General features: G+C 47.7%; 1 protein-coding gene across 1 annotated transcript; it reads right to left on the reverse strand.

Moving 5' to 3' along the window:
• Nucleotides 1-92: 92 nt before the first annotated feature.
• FAF2 (Fas associated factor family member 2) lies at nucleotides 93-14,986 on the reverse strand. The gene is made up of 11 exons (XM_014876014.2): nucleotides 14,201-14,986; nucleotides 8,328-8,396; nucleotides 7,773-7,907; nucleotides 7,220-7,296; nucleotides 5,933-6,071; nucleotides 4,576-4,661; nucleotides 4,404-4,495; nucleotides 2,835-3,012; nucleotides 1,755-1,926; nucleotides 1,437-1,580; nucleotides 93-921 (listed from the first exon to the last, which is right to left on the reverse strand). Exons 1-11 carry the CDS (start codon nucleotides 14,261-14,263, stop codon nucleotides 739-741), a joined length of 1,338 nt encoding a protein of 445 aa, XP_014731500.1. The 5' UTR covers nucleotides 14,264-14,986; the 3' UTR covers nucleotides 93-738.
• Nucleotides 14,987-15,006: the final 20 nt, after the last annotated feature.

Consider the following 15,006-nt stretch of genomic DNA (forward strand, 5'->3'; position numbering starts at 1 on the left):
GCTGAGTGCACCCACACTTTTGGGCGTCACAGGTCCCACAGCAGCTGACCCCCCCTTCCCTGGGGTATGGGCAGAAAGCATCAGCACAGACATGCTAGAGGCAGAGTTTATTACACTACGCAGGCTAAGAACCCTGGGCAAGACCCCACATGGGTAAGAATTGAACCAGCTCTTTATCAAAAAGTTAATACTATAGTCAACCCCAATCTCCTTTGGTCATTACAAAGCAAGAGAAATATTAAAAGAACAGTATTTATACACAGAGGGAAGCTGAAGAAAGTCTGTCCAGCCCTTTCCCCCCACCCCACTCCCAGCACATTCCGGTGCTCGGTCTTGTGTCTCTTGGGAGCAGCAGAGTATCAAATCTTCATGAGATGTTGGGTTGCTGGGGTTTTATTATTATTGTCATCAATAAAAGCAATAATTACCAAGAGCTGCCATTCCTGTTCCTCCCCAGGGAGGGCAGAGGGGCAACACCAGCTCCCTCCTGTGTGCCCCCCCGGTGCAGGGGATGGCCGTGTGCACGCGTCCTCTCACCAGCGCACACACGCAGCACAGCTGGCACAGGCCATGTGGTCTCTGATCCCTCGTTTGTACGCAGTCTTTTAAAAAAAATATTGTATTATAATAATAATATGAATTTCTCTTTCCGTTTTGTGTCTTCTGGAAAAAAAAAACAAAACAAAAAAACCAAAAACGAAACAACAAAACAAACAAAAACAAAACCAAAAAGAAGTGTCAATCGTCCGTGAGGTCCTGCACAAAGAGGACTTCCGTGTGGCTGAGTCCGGCCTCCTGCAGCGTGGGGGGGTTGGGCCACTCCTCTGTAGGGAGGCAGGGCAGGACACGGCGAGGGAAGTTGGCCTCAATCTGGAACTTCTCAGGGCTTTCTTTCAAGGAGAACAGGAAGTCGTGGATCACCTAGGAACGAAGCACAGAAATAACTGCCAGCTGGGGGAGCAGTGACACAGCCAGAACGAATGCCTGGCATCTTGTGGGGGAAGGTTCCCAAATTTGCACCATCACTGCACTGTAGACCTGAGACAGCCATTTCCTTGGCACAGAGCACTGGGGAGACTAGACACTGTTTCTGGCTCTTCCTACACCTCTATTTCATAGGGAGCAGTGGAATTATAAAACGTTAGGGGTTGGAAGGAACCTTAAAGATCATCTAGTCCCACCCTGCCCTGTCATTGGCAGAGACACCTTCCAGCTTTTCAGGAGGAAAAAAAGCTTTTTCCATTTTCTCTCCTCTTCCAAGCTGGCGGAACCAGGCCTCACAATACCCTCTTACCAAGGAGCAGCTCTGCCTGCCAAGGCTCTCAGCAGAGGTCACCATTTGGCAAAGTCCAAGGGAAATAAAGCTTTGCTGAGCCACCTGCAAGTCTCTTCACCCCCCTGCTCTGGAAGGCCCCTCAGCTCTGCCCCAAGCTCACCGTCAATGACTGTGTGAAGTGGAATCGCCGCTCCACTCTGGAATCGTTAGGCAGCTTGAAAATGATCTTGACGCTCTCGGGGTCGTCGGGATGCGGCTCTGGAGGGAGACACTCCGACTTCCGCTCCTTCTCCTCCTGCAGTGTCTGCAAGGCAAGGAGGGAGCAGGAGCAATGGTTGTGCACTGAACTACCTTTGTGCCTGTCCCCTGCAGCACAGCTGCTCCAGGAGCCTCAAAGGATGCTCAAGCCCCAAGCAAGACTGCAGGCCGGGCATCCCACAGGACACTGCAGCCTCTCCTGCAATCCCTCTGCTCTCACCTGCCGCCGCCTCTCCTCTGCCAGTTTTTGCTGCTGCACTTCCTCCTCCTTCTTCTTCTTCCTCTCCCTTTCCTCCTTCTTCTTGCGCTCCTTTTCCTGGTCTGCACGCAAGGATGCCAGATAAGCCTCGTCCTGCTGCTGCCTCAGGACTTGGGTTTGGTTCCTCTCTTCCCTGCAAACACGAGTGGAAGTGGTCAGGGCTAAAAGGCCCTAAAGTGAGGGGGTGGCAGGCTGAAGGCAGACCCAAGGATGCAGGGCAGCCTCCAACTCATAGGAGCACACAGCAGGTAATGCCCTGGGGTACCACAAGCTCCCACAAAAGGCCAAGCCAGGTCCCCACAGTCCCTCACAATGAAATTGCTTCCCGAGGGTGGGTGGAACTGAACTTAAAAGGCTTCTGAACCCCTGCAGTTTGACAGAGCTGACAGACAGCACAAGAACAGTGCCCAGGATTCCTGCCTCATATTTGAGACTCTTCCTGGCTTTATCTCCTTCAGGTAATTCCTTGCACATTTCATAAACTGGAACGTGTTACTGTGTCCCCACACATAGCACGGGGCAGAGGAGGGACTGACAGAAAATCATATGGTGGGATCTTGTTTTGAAAGTAACCTGTACATCCCTAAGAGTGACCAGGAACTTGTGAGGCCCCACCAGAAAAGCAGCCAGAGCTCAGCACAGCCAGCCCAGGCAGCAGCACGCACTCACCAGCTGGCAGTGGACACCAACTCTCCTGCCTGCAATGCTTTTGCTCCCAATTGGATTCTACTGCCTATTGTCCAAGCTGCCCCTGCAAAGCTCCAGCATGCCAAAGGTGTGCTCCAATTGCAGAGAACAGAGTACTCACATCCACCTTTCAGTGGTGGCATTGTGTGTGCAACACATCTGGCTCCCTGGCTATAAGGTGGCCTGAATTTATGGACTGATGATCCCCCTGGTGAGAGGAGAGCCCATGGGCTGTGTTACAGAACGGGAGGTGCTGAGCTATGTGCCTACACACGGTGTCTGGAGGGAGGAAGGGGACAGAGCAGAGCCTCCCTCAACAAGGTTTGTGTTCCTGGAGCTCGGGTTGCACCCTACCTTTCCAGGCGCTCGGACACCAGGTATGTCTGGTTGGCATCCATGATGAACATGAGCTGATTGATGAGATCATCAGCCTGGATGAGGCCTTCCAGCCGCCCAACCACCGTCATCCTGCGGTCCTTGAGCATGATCACAGCCAGGAACGGGTACGTGTTCTCCCGCAGAGCCTGGGACACTGCAACAGGCACAAATGTCACTACCCCACCCACAAGGGCAACGGCACTAATGTTTCCCATCACTGAGGGCCAAGGAAAGCACGTTCCCCAGACATTCTCTCTTCCTAGGCAGAAAAGGCCTCAGGCTCCATTTTGAAAATTAAATCCTGTAAGTTAGCAAAGGGAGGAAATGGCTTTGGGAGCACAAAGACTGATGGGAAAAAAACCAAGCTTTCAAGTAACCAAAAAAGGCTCTTTTAACTCAAGCAGGAAGGAAGTAAATGGGTCTGAACAGCCATTCAAAATAGGACAAAGCCATGGGTTTAAACTGCAGGAAGAGAAATACAGGACAAGCACATGGAAACACTTCTCAGGTGATTAGGGATGGTTGGACTCTGGAAGAAATTGTCATGGGAGAGATGGCAGCATGTCCATGTTGAACATTTCTGAACAAATTCAGGTTGGTTTTGCTGGAGGCAGGCTCCGTCTGAAGCAGGGAACGGAAGAGATGATGTGCTTAAGTTACTGTTCATATATGGCTGTTGATCTCCTCCTTAAAACACACATGGTACATCATACAACTTGGGGCCATTGTTACCAATGGAAGCTCCCAAACAAAATCAGAGCAGCTCAGGGATTAAATGGAAAGCCATGATCCCTTCCAGCTCTGCTTTCCAGGCTGTAACTCCAAAGCAATGAAACAGGAATAAATCAAAGACTGCCTCCTCAGAGAGCTATTCTCTCAAGTTGTTGATAACTGGGAGCAGAACTATGGCGCCAAGAGTGTCCCAAATTTAGCATTTTCCTGACCATGAAACAGAAATGGTGGAAACAGCACAGAAGCCATGAAAAGAACTTTGGGGAAAGGCTCCACTTGAAGCAAAACCTTAAACTGCTGTCTAGCCAGGTATATCAAAAACTCTCAAACACTGTGGGCTTTTGAGGAGACACAGAGATTGGGTCTGGATTAAGATGACTGTCTCAGGGAAAGAATGCACCTAACAAGTTCTTCCTGGCCTCAGGCATCACAGGAGCCAGTGTTAAGGACAGATCTAGTTGGATAGTTGTTTCTCCACTCAGTTTATGCCCAGCACACACCCACCAAGTGCCACTGACAAGGCCCTGAAAGCAGCCCAAATACCCACAGCACTGAGCACAGAACTATGACTGCCCAGAAACACACAGAACTTTCACAGGTGGAGGTGAAGATCAGAATGTATTTCCCTGGCATCCAAACCTTTTGAGATATCCCAGGAAACCAACATATGTATTTCCCCATGCAATCCTGAAATCTCTTGTCTACTTGCACAAAATACAATAGAGTGTTTCACATACGTAGCTTTGTCAAAGAGCATCTGGCTTGTTCCAGAGACAGGAGGGGACAGGTAAAACGCAGGAGGGACACACTCACCTCTGTATCCCTCTGGTTTATTGGTTGAGCAAGCCCAGAAGAGCATTCTAGTGTTGATGAGGGTGATGACCTCAGGTGCACACAGTGTATTGCTGGGGGATGAGAAGAGACCATGTGAAGGAAGCTGCATTTCAAATGCAAAGACAATTATTTGGGAAATTCTCCTACCTACCGGCAGAACTCATCTGTGTCTTGGTGGTCATCTCCATGAAGATAAACCAACAGGAAGCGCAGCTCCCGCTTGGCATCATTCAGTGCCTTGGCATAAGAACAGAGGAGGTGAAGTTACAGGGTGTCTGGGCAAGGGGAATGCAGCACCCACAAGGCTTGTGCGACCCAGGCCATTACTCTGCCACTAGAGTGATTTTAGTGAAGCAGCAGTGGAGGATGAACCTGTCAGACCTTCTAAATAAGCCTTTATTTAAGAGGGCCACAGTGATGTTCTCTCATATCTTCTCAGGATGTGACTTTGGGGAACACTGAACTCAGAGTGAAACTGGGTAGGCAATGCCATGGATTCACACCTCAGCTGCCAGTGAAGAACCTCCTTCACCCCTTGGACTCACAGTGGCTAAGGCTGAGCTTTCCCTTGAGCCTGTACAGACACAATCTTCAAATCACACCAAATGAAAATTCTATTAAGACTCATAATAAATAATGTTGCAGGCCCAAGAACCAGGCAACAAAGAAAAAAATCCCTCCCTTTCCACATCTACAGTGTGTGGATTCCACCCACCCAAGAGCATTTTTAACAAGACCACAGGATAAGAACACAATATGCTCCCTGTTTTACTGGCACTGAGCTTTGGTAGCCTAACCATTCCACGATTACTTGAGTTTGGATTCCAGGGATGGGAGAGGAGCCTCAAAGAGCTGCAGAGGCAGCGAGCTCCATCACTGTGCAGTGTGGAGCACACAGGCACTCCACACTTGTTCCACAGGCACTTAGGAAGCAGTGCTGACCCAACTGTCTGATGGGATGCTCTGCAGGAGACCCTTCCCTTGGCCAGGCTGAGAGAAGCTGTGGAAGAGGCAGTGTCCATGGGGACATCCCTCTTCTACAGAGAGCCCCCTCAGATTCGATATATGGAACACTCACCGCCCATAATTTCTTAGGGGCTCCCTCTCAATTTTGAGGCCCTGCACTGTTGTGAAGTTGCATTGTGATACAAGCCCAGGCAGTTAATCCCAATTTGGTGAACAGAAGGACAGACTCTGGCACAGCACACCAGTTTATAAAAACAAAGGCAGGATTACAAAGAAAAGCTGTCGGCTACAGAGTCACACAGACGGTCGAGGAACAGCCAGAGCAGCTCTGCTTTCCAACTTTGCAGGCCTGGCAAATCATCAAGCCTGGCAGACACTGGTTTCCCAATACACTTGTTCACTAGCTCTCCATTACCCTGTTAGGAGAGTTTGGGAATAAATGCTAGGCTTGTAGATGAAAAGCAATTTTGCCATGTAGGCCCTGATACCATGTGGCAAAATCCCCACTCCCCAGGATCTAGGCACCAACATGTGACACTGACCTGGCTGTAAGTTCCCTGGTAGAAGACAGGGTGTATCCTCCCATATTTTTCCTCAAACATATGAATAAATGAAATAATGTCTCCCACTGGGTCGGTGACTCGACTACGAGGATCAGGGCGTATAAAACGCAGAGCAAACCTGGGAAAGAAGCAAAGAACACTGGAAATTCAGCTCACTGACTTCTTGAGGAACAGGCTTTCTTTTCCACAGACAGTGAAGGGATTCATAAAGAGGAAAACAGTCACAGCTGAGACCTTTGAACGTTTATAATCTGAACCTAAACTGATGCTCACTCCAAACTGATACCACTGCTACAGAACCAACCACAAGAGAAGATTCACCTCATAGCAGGGATCAGTAAGCATCTGAATTCTGTGTGATTAAATAGTTTCAGTTTCCTCTGAAGCATCAGGCATAAGCCACACCAACAACAGGAGGTTTTAGGAATTTAGTCAAAGATTGGCTGTTAAAAGCCACACAATTTAGTCCAGATAACTTTGAAAACTGCATTTCTGCTAATCCAGAAGTAACAATGCTAATGTACAAAAATTTGCAGAAAGTGAACATTACATTAGGAGTCCTATGAAACTGTCATTCCTCTGAAGCTGAAAAAGCCTCACTTCAAGGCAGGTATCAGCGTGGTTTAGTTCTACTAATGGACAGAAGATACATTGAACTTTGGAAATATCTTTAATTTAAAAAAGGAATACAACAGGGAGAACTGCCAAACCAGTACAGATGTCAGGACTGCTGGCAATTTACCACCCTTACAATTCCCTTTTCTCTCTATCAGTGCTGTAAAGGAGACAAGGAGAATTAGTGCTTTGGGGCAGTAAAGGGAGAAGAGGCAATAGACACCAAAGGGAATAAAGCAGATGTGTTTACAGTTTGGGTTTTGCCAAATAACACCCAGGACTTAGGGCAGGTTAACCTGCAGCCCAGCCCAATGAGACACGATTCTGATGTTTGTCCAAGAACACCAAACAGTTGGACACTGTTTTGCAACCCCTTTGTGTGACACTCAGACTGTAAAGCTGCATGGAGTTAGAGCTCCAATTAAACACTTCATTTACAGGGCTGCAAGGTGCTCCTTTTCTCTGCAATAAGATTTATTTCTTACTAAACAGCATATGAACTTTACAAGGCTACAGATAATGCCAGTTAAGCAAACAAATGGAAAATCTGTCATGAGGCTTAAAGATCTAAGTGACAGAGATCCAGCCAAATCTGAGCTAGTGTGTTCCCTGATGCAGTCAATAAGTGAGTCAGCACAAACAAGGACTTACCTAAATATATCAAGTAATGTGTAATAAGTAAATCGGAATGGAAGCATTATGAAGTAGTAACCCCATCCTAACAGGCCCTGCAATTACAAATAAGGAATTAATTTTCTTAACTATACAAAGAGATTAACAGCACCAAGTCTTACAGGTGCTTGTGCAAATTTGTTTGTAAAACATTAATGAAAGTAATTGATACTTTATTTTAGTTAATACACATTTAAGGGGGGCTCTAAAAAGAAAAACATTTTCCCTGCCACATGAAGGGGACAATCCTTTGTTCAAATTCAACTGATCAAAAGGCTTTACTACACCACAGGAAGACAGTCAAAAAAGAGACAAAAAAAAGTCTTCATACTGTGAAACACACCATGGAGAAAATTTCCACAGCAGTAACAGAAACTGAAGAAATAGCTCTACATTTTGTTTTCGTAAGATAAAATATTTAGAAAGGAGATAACAGCATGCGAAGAAAACAATTTCTTTCCCTGCTTGCAAATTCTGTGTTCATAGAGAGTCAGCCAAGAAGCAGGACAAAATCCACTGTAAGATAACTTGCCCTTGGCTGTGGCCTTGAGACAACGTAGCTGTAGATCCTGTGGTCAGCTGTATTGACCTGCAACGGCCGCAGTGGAGGAGGATTAAAGACACTTGGGACACCCTCTTGCTCGTTCAGGCGGTCCTGCACAGCTGCCTTTGACATAAGAAAGAGCAAAGGGAGGTTTCAGGCATTTTATGGTTTTTATACTTCGGACAGTGACAGTGGGTATTACTTGTCCATAGCCCTGGGGCATTGGATAAGCACAATTCCTGACAAACAACAACCACCAGTGCTCTTTTCCATGTGGAAAGCCTTCTCCATGGCAGCCAGCACACAGGCTCCACAGGAGGCCACACTGTGTGCCAGTCAAGGGATTGTTCACAGCCATAATGACTCTGTTGTATTTGGCTGAAACCAGCTCTCCAGACGGGTAGAGATACAGCTCTAAAGAGCTACTTGGGTAAATCCAGGGGTGGACAGATTAATGTTACTGGTGGGGCCACCCCCCCACCCAGAGGGCTGCATTTAATCCAGGTACTTGGAAACTGCTACAAATTTCATTTTCACTGGTACCTCTATGTTCCAGTTGTGCTGCTCCAGTGTGTGGCGACATTGGTCCATGGACTCTATGCCAGTCAAGTCCTAAAGAAGGAGAATAAAAGGAGATGAGTGCCAGGAAGTGTTGCATTTTGACTGCTCTTAACAACACCATGAGCATATGAGGGGAGTTACCACAACACATTATCACAACGCTCAATTTTTAAGTGCCCTGCTCTGAGTTTAAGAGCAGAGTGACCTGAGCCAACCAAAATCCATAAACAGACAGGAGGCCTCAAACAGGCCTTTGCACTCTTCCAGCACCAGCCAACTCTCTGTATGCTCAAGGTCTGCCACTACAACAGCACTCAGCACAGTCAAGGGTTTAACACAATACTGCCCACAGGCTTCACTCTGAAAAGACAGTGCCCTCAAACATCACCTCGAACTCAAAATACAGACAAAGCATTTCTGAAAACTCAAGATGACTGTTATTCCACTCACTGCCAGCATAAACAGAAACTAAAACCAAAATGAGCCAGGCATTACTGAAGGTGATGTACCCAGCACCACAGAGGAAGTAAAAAAAGTATAGTAAACAGTGTAGTAAAGAAAAGCAGATACAGTCCAACACAGGGCCCAAAACAGAAAACAGTCCAAACCTCAAAGCCACTGGCTGCATTTTTACCCTGTGCCAATCAGAATTTCTGCACAGGAGATCAAACAATTACGTCTCTTATTACAGGAAGCCACATCAGTATCTCCTGAACAGAGACAAATGTTTGCTGAAGGGACATCCCTGTCATTGTGCCACAGAAACATCTCTCCCCACTGCATTTGCTTTAAGGTCTGAGCAGATGTTTTCCTTGCTGCCTTGAAAAGCTCCTGATGCACTCCTGACAGGCTGACCATTTAAGAACGCACTGAATTGTTTTTTTACTGGAGAAGGATGGTGCATCTATTCCCCTCCCTGCCCCCATTCATACATTCCACATGCCATTTCCACCCGAGCAACAAACACTGTGGACAAATGCCCTATTCAGTGTCTGGGCTCAGTTCAAACTTTTGAGCATTTCTTGGCTTCTTTCTCACGAAGTCTCCAGATCTCCATCTTCTCTCCAATCTACTGGGCTAAAATCATTGTTTCATTCTGCTGCACACAACCAATCAGACTGTTTAAAGCACTGTGACTGCAGAAGCTCAGAGAAAAAGCACTTCAAGTTGTTGTTCAGTGGTGTATAAATATTTATTAAAAAGTAAGTCTGCAACAAGCCTTGCAAGGGAACACCGCAGAATTGGATTTCATAGAAGAAATAAAGCTCAGTGAACTCAGCTGTTGCTGCTAGAATACCTTTGATTATCCCTCAGTTTCATCATTTAATGTTTTAGTTTGGCTATCTTCCTTTAAAGATGCGCTTCACAGAATAAAATTTAGAGTTTGTATTCTAACTTTATTTTTTACTTATTTTTTTATTCAATTTATTTTGCATTCTGACTTTATTTTTTAAACCTGAATTCCTACAATGCAGCAGGCACTTCACTGTCTTTTCAGAAGGGCACCATTAAAGGCACCTGCAATCTACTCAATTAATTGATTTTACAGTGGAGTCACAATGTGTTTATTCCAGAGCTCTGAAAGTCTTCTGATCACTATTCCTCAATGGAAATGTCACCCTGGAAATTCTGCTGGTGTTTACAAAGTTTACAAAATTCAGAAACTCATTTACACCTTTGTCTCTAAATGCCTGGATTATCTATGAGCACTAAGAACATCACCAAGCACTCCCTCCTTTTTAAATCATGCAAAATTCTTCTGCAGTTTCAGGTCAGAAAGCAGCAGAGCTATGAACAAGCATTTAATGAGCACTGAATCACTGCAGTATTTGCAAGACCTTCTAAGTTCCACAGAGACACCAGAACCAGCCAGCTTCACCCTCCCTGACCACCACTACAGTGACAGACAGCTCTAGTCACCTCTGAGTCTTCTACTCAAGCTCTTCAGGAACGTGAATTTCTTTTTGTTTTTTCTTTTCTTTTTTTCTTTCCTCAGCATCTTAATTCAGCTGCTCTCAACTCAAACCAGAATTGACAAAGCCACTCCAGGCAGCACAGTGCTGCCACTTGTCTGATCAATGAGGCTTCACAATTAAACACTGCAGGAAAAACCTGGCTGGCAAAGGCAGCTTTTAAAACTCAACACCTTGCTGGCTCTTACTTTGATGTGCTCCACTGGATACACCACAGCTCCACCATGCTCTGGGAGACACACCAGGGTTCAGAATGACCCACATCCGATGTAAGGAATGGCAGGACCACAGTTCAACTGCCACTCCAGACAACTCTGGCTGGCAAACACTGATACTGGTCATTATCACCCTCATGACGCTCCTACAGCCCCTGCTTCACCAAGTCATGGAAACAGATCAGAAACTTGAAACACCACATCATTTCCACTGCCTCACTCACAATATCTCTGGTGAACTTTGTTCAGCTGCAAAGGAGCACATTCTTAGTACCATCAGGGCTAAGAGAATAACCAGTATCTTCAAACCTTGCTGCTCACTGTGGTCTCTTATTAGCTGCCTTTAAGAGCATGTATCTTACAGATACAGTAAGTAGTTAAAATTAGTCCCATTAAACCAGAACTCTCAAACATACTCATAAATCCAAGCCCAACACAGTGGCTAATATTTCAAAAACAAAATATTAAATTCCACAAATTCCAGAAAAGTTCAACAGTGCTTTCTCAAGCACTTCACAAAGCAAGAGTGTTACTGTAAAGCATAATGAAGCTTTTGCTGGAGGTAATTTGTACCTCTCACCTTTGAGACTGCTCAAAATCTTCTCAATAATGGAGTAGTGGAAAGTACAATTTCATGCTTCAAAAGCAGAAGGAATACCCCTGAGTGGACAAAGGTTGTAAACTGGACTTACGAAACCGTTGCCTCTGCAGATACACTCTGATGTTGAAACACAGCACAAGAGATGCAAATCCACAGGACTAACTGGCACTGCTCTTACTTCCCAGCCCACTGCCAAATTCCAGAGAATTACTTTCCAAGGGTAAAGAACATCTGAGTTCTAACTGGAAAAACGCCTTAACCAAGAGTTTCTCATTACATACTACAGCAAATGCCTTTCTGAGGATTTCGATCGATACACTGAGTGGGAAAGCTGCCTGGAGTTTCATGTTTCCTCCTTCCCCTAAATCAGAGCCATATCCAGCCTTGAGCATTCTGTTTTCCCCAGCTGAAGTCAGAGATGATATCATGAGTGCCAACTCTTTTGCAAATAACACTCCATTACTTTGCATTAGCATATTACAATATCAGACATCAGCCCAAGTGTAATGGGCACAGATCAATAACCAGATCCTACAAAAGCTGCTCTGCTGTTTCTTCCACCTCCCAAATGAATCATATCTTCACAGCTTTCCTAAACTGCCCACATCAAACTCCTCTCTCCAAATGTCAGGACAGAGAGGTCTTGACAGATGAAAAATTTAGATGCTTTTATTCCCTTACATTATTAGCCAGCTCTCCAACAGTAAATGGAGGCTGAAAGCATGCAAGAGGATCTGTTGCTTTCATTTCAAGTTGATCCCAGTTTTCTCTACTGTTATTTTTTCCTTTACTAACCTGCCCCAGCATGGTACAGATAGCTGCCCTGTTCCAGCCCTGCCCACAAAAAGGGAGCTGCTGTTTTCAGCATTCTGTCAGCAAAGCTGTTTGTACAAGCACTACAGAACCCACCACACAAACATCAGTGGAATTAATGCAGAGCAGGCACTATCACAGAACTGTGCCAAACAGCTTGGGCCAGGACAGGACAGCACATTCACCTTTGCCTGGAAAGATGCACTTTCCAGCAGAAGTAGGATAAACAGCATCTTCATCCTTGCACAATGCTTCCCTCTGGCCCTCTCTGTTTAACAGAGGGCCTTCTACTATTCCTTACCTCACTTTGTCACCCTGCCTTCTTTTCTAGTCTGCTCTCCTGGTCTGTTCACACTGCAGTGGGATATAACCTTCTGTGGAACTGCAATGTTCTGTCACCATGGAATGCTTACAGCCTACTTATGATGGCACATCACAAAGTGTGAAGTTATCCTTGAAAACACTGAAGTGTTCCCTGCAAAGTCAGCAGGGATCTCTGAAGGCTTTCCAAGCTGACTTGTAGCAACGTACAAATTATTTTAATGAGACTTAGCAAATCTCTCCAAACACCTCATTCTTCCTACTGGACTCCAAGAAAAAAAACACCTCTTCCAGGTGGACTAATTTACTTTTGAGGATTTACTCACACCTGAGCCCTTCTCAAGCAGGTGTTACATATCAGAGGAGAAGGAATCACCAGTGAGGTCTGTCATTACCCCTGGAGAAAGCTGATCCAACACACCCCAGAAGACAGAGTGAGGATTCTGGCTGGTATCCAAGCCTTCTGAACCACAGCTTTCACATCTGGCTCTGCATAGCAGTGGTCTAACTGAAAATATTTCTCCCCTTTACAGCCTGAAGGGTGTTTCCCTGTGCCTCAAACTAGGGCTTGACAGGAAGCTGGACTAAAGCATGAATCCCTCCTTCTGGTTCCCTGGCAGCCCTCTGTCCATTACAACACCAGGTAGCATTGGGAAACAGGATTATTTTATTTCACAGCTGCCCACAAGGGTTTGAAAATAGCAGCAGGGGCAAGAGCAGCTGGTCCTACCTGTCCAGACTAAGCAGATGAACAAGAACCAGGATATCTCACAGCAAGATAATGGAATTTTTTGCACGTTTATATGCACAAAATTGTCACCTACTCATCAGGCAGCACAGGGACAGCAACGGTTAACACTGCTCTGTGCCTTTTGTCTGTATTTAATTTGACTGCCCAAGAGGGCAGAGAGGACATCTGTAGAGCAAGTTTCCTCATAGGTCCAGTCATGGGTAAACATCTCAGCACATTAATTAAGTCAGGGGGCTGTGAATCAGGTAAAGGCTTGGGAAGTCAATGTGTGGAATGATGAACACCTGCACTGTCTCAAGGGGGAAGGCAGGGCCAGATGCCTCTGGCGTCCCTTCAGGCCCTTTAAATCTGCAGCTACATCACACCAGACTTCCAATGCATAGTTTTTTTAAAAAATAATGTAAAGCAACAAAAGCAGACAAAACACTCTTAAAAGTAATTACTGTATTTGTAAAAGAACTGCAATCCAAGGGACGCCACATGATGTCCTACAGCTCAGAAACAAACTCAAGACACCTGAATGTAATTTTCATTGCTCAGCACATTTAATTACTCATCACTGAGAAACCCCAAGTATTTCAGCTACCCAGCACTATTTTCTCCCCAATAAACCACATCTTCAGATTGTATTTATGATCATTCATCTGCTATACAGCCCCAGGCCTCGCAAACCAAAGGTTAAGCGACCCTGCCTGTGTTGTGTAGCAGACACAGATTAAATCATTACAGTCTCCAGAGGCGTTAGCCAATCGCGAGGGGCAGGAACCATATTCCACAGAAACCCACTCTCCCTCGGTGCCAGGAAAGTCTCTCCAGCTGCGACAAGGAAATTTTTCAGCCTAATAAAAATGGCCGGGACTTACCAAGGAATTTTTCCTGCACAGAATTTACTCAGCAGCCACCTCTCGCCTCCCCAGTTAGCGATGACAGAACCTCGCCCCGACGAAGAGCTAGGGGCACGGAAGTCTCACTCACCCCGGCCAGGACTGGGACCACAGGTGTCGCTCCTCTCACCGTCCCCTCAGGCCCAGCCCGACACCCCGCTCCAGGTGGGCCTACCCAGCTCTGTGAGCCCCGGACCCCCCAGCGCCGGCGGGGCGGGCCTAGCTCAGCCCGTTTCGTGTCCATGCACCGCCACCCCCGCTCCCGCCGGCCGGCACGGGCCCCCGGGGACGTGGCACCTGGAACTGCAGCAGCTTCTCGGTCTGTTCCGCTGTCAGCTCCCGTTCCTCAGGCGCCGCCATTTTGCCGCCGCCTCTGACCCGCCGCTCCGTCACTCTCCGGAAGTGACGTTGCCCGCCCACGCTTCCACCCCAGCCCCGCGCGGCGCGGCCAATGGCTGTTTATCGGCCGCCGCCGGAACAGCTGGGCCGCATTCCGGACAAAACCGAAGTGCTCTAGGGCCTGTCCGGAGATGCCCGAATCCCATCGGCGGCGGTGGCCGCTCTCGGGTGTCCCCGGCGGGCGCACGTAAAATTCCGAAGTGTGCCGAGCACCGCTCGGGTGCTCCCGGCGGACACACGAGGAGTTCCGAAATGTACCAAGGGCTGCTCGGGTGTTCCCGGAACAGGCCGGGGATGAGGGGACAGCCTATTGCTGTGGGAGCGGGCCCTGAGCCCAAGGGCGGGGGGAGATATGAGCCGAAGACCCCCGGGAGCTGGCTGTGTTCCCGTCACCGCGGGGGCTGCCAGACACCGAGTGGGTCCTGCCCGCTACCTCCGTCCCCGCCGGGTGGGTCCTGCCGGGCACCCCTCGTCCCGCTGGGCCGCCCGTGCGCCGGGCCCAAGATGGCGGTGGCTACTAAGATGGAGGAGGCTGTGAGGGACCCCCGCTCCCACCCGCGGCTACAAGCGCCCGCGTGAGGGGTCGGCACGGCGGGACCGCGACCAGTCGAGGCGCGGGGAAGGCAGGCGGGCAGCGCCGGCTCCCCGTGCCCGCTGCGGCTGGTGGGGAGGCGGGACGCACCCGCGGGCCCGCCCCGCCGCTG

This window comes from Sturnus vulgaris, chromosome 15 (assembly GCF_052056855.1).
Source record: "Sturnus vulgaris isolate bStuVul1 chromosome 15, bStuVul1.hap1, whole genome shotgun sequence".
NCBI classification, from domain to species: Eukaryota; Metazoa; Chordata; class Aves; order Passeriformes; family Sturnidae; genus Sturnus; species Sturnus vulgaris.

Bases quoted from the DNA above. Each gene is read 5' to 3' on its own strand.
- FAF2 (XM_014876014.2), bottom strand. From the start codon at position 14,263: ATGGCGGCGCCTGAGGAACGGGAGCTGACAGCGGAACAGACCGAGAAG. The intron at 4,496-4,575 runs GTAGGTAGGAGA...CTCATCCCCCAG, and splicing joins GACACAGATGAGTTCTGCCG to CAATACACTGTGTGCACCTG. The intron at 922-1,436 runs GTGAGCTTGGGG...CTTCGTTCCTAG, and splicing joins ACTTCACACAGTCATTGACG to GTGATCCACGACTTCCTGTT.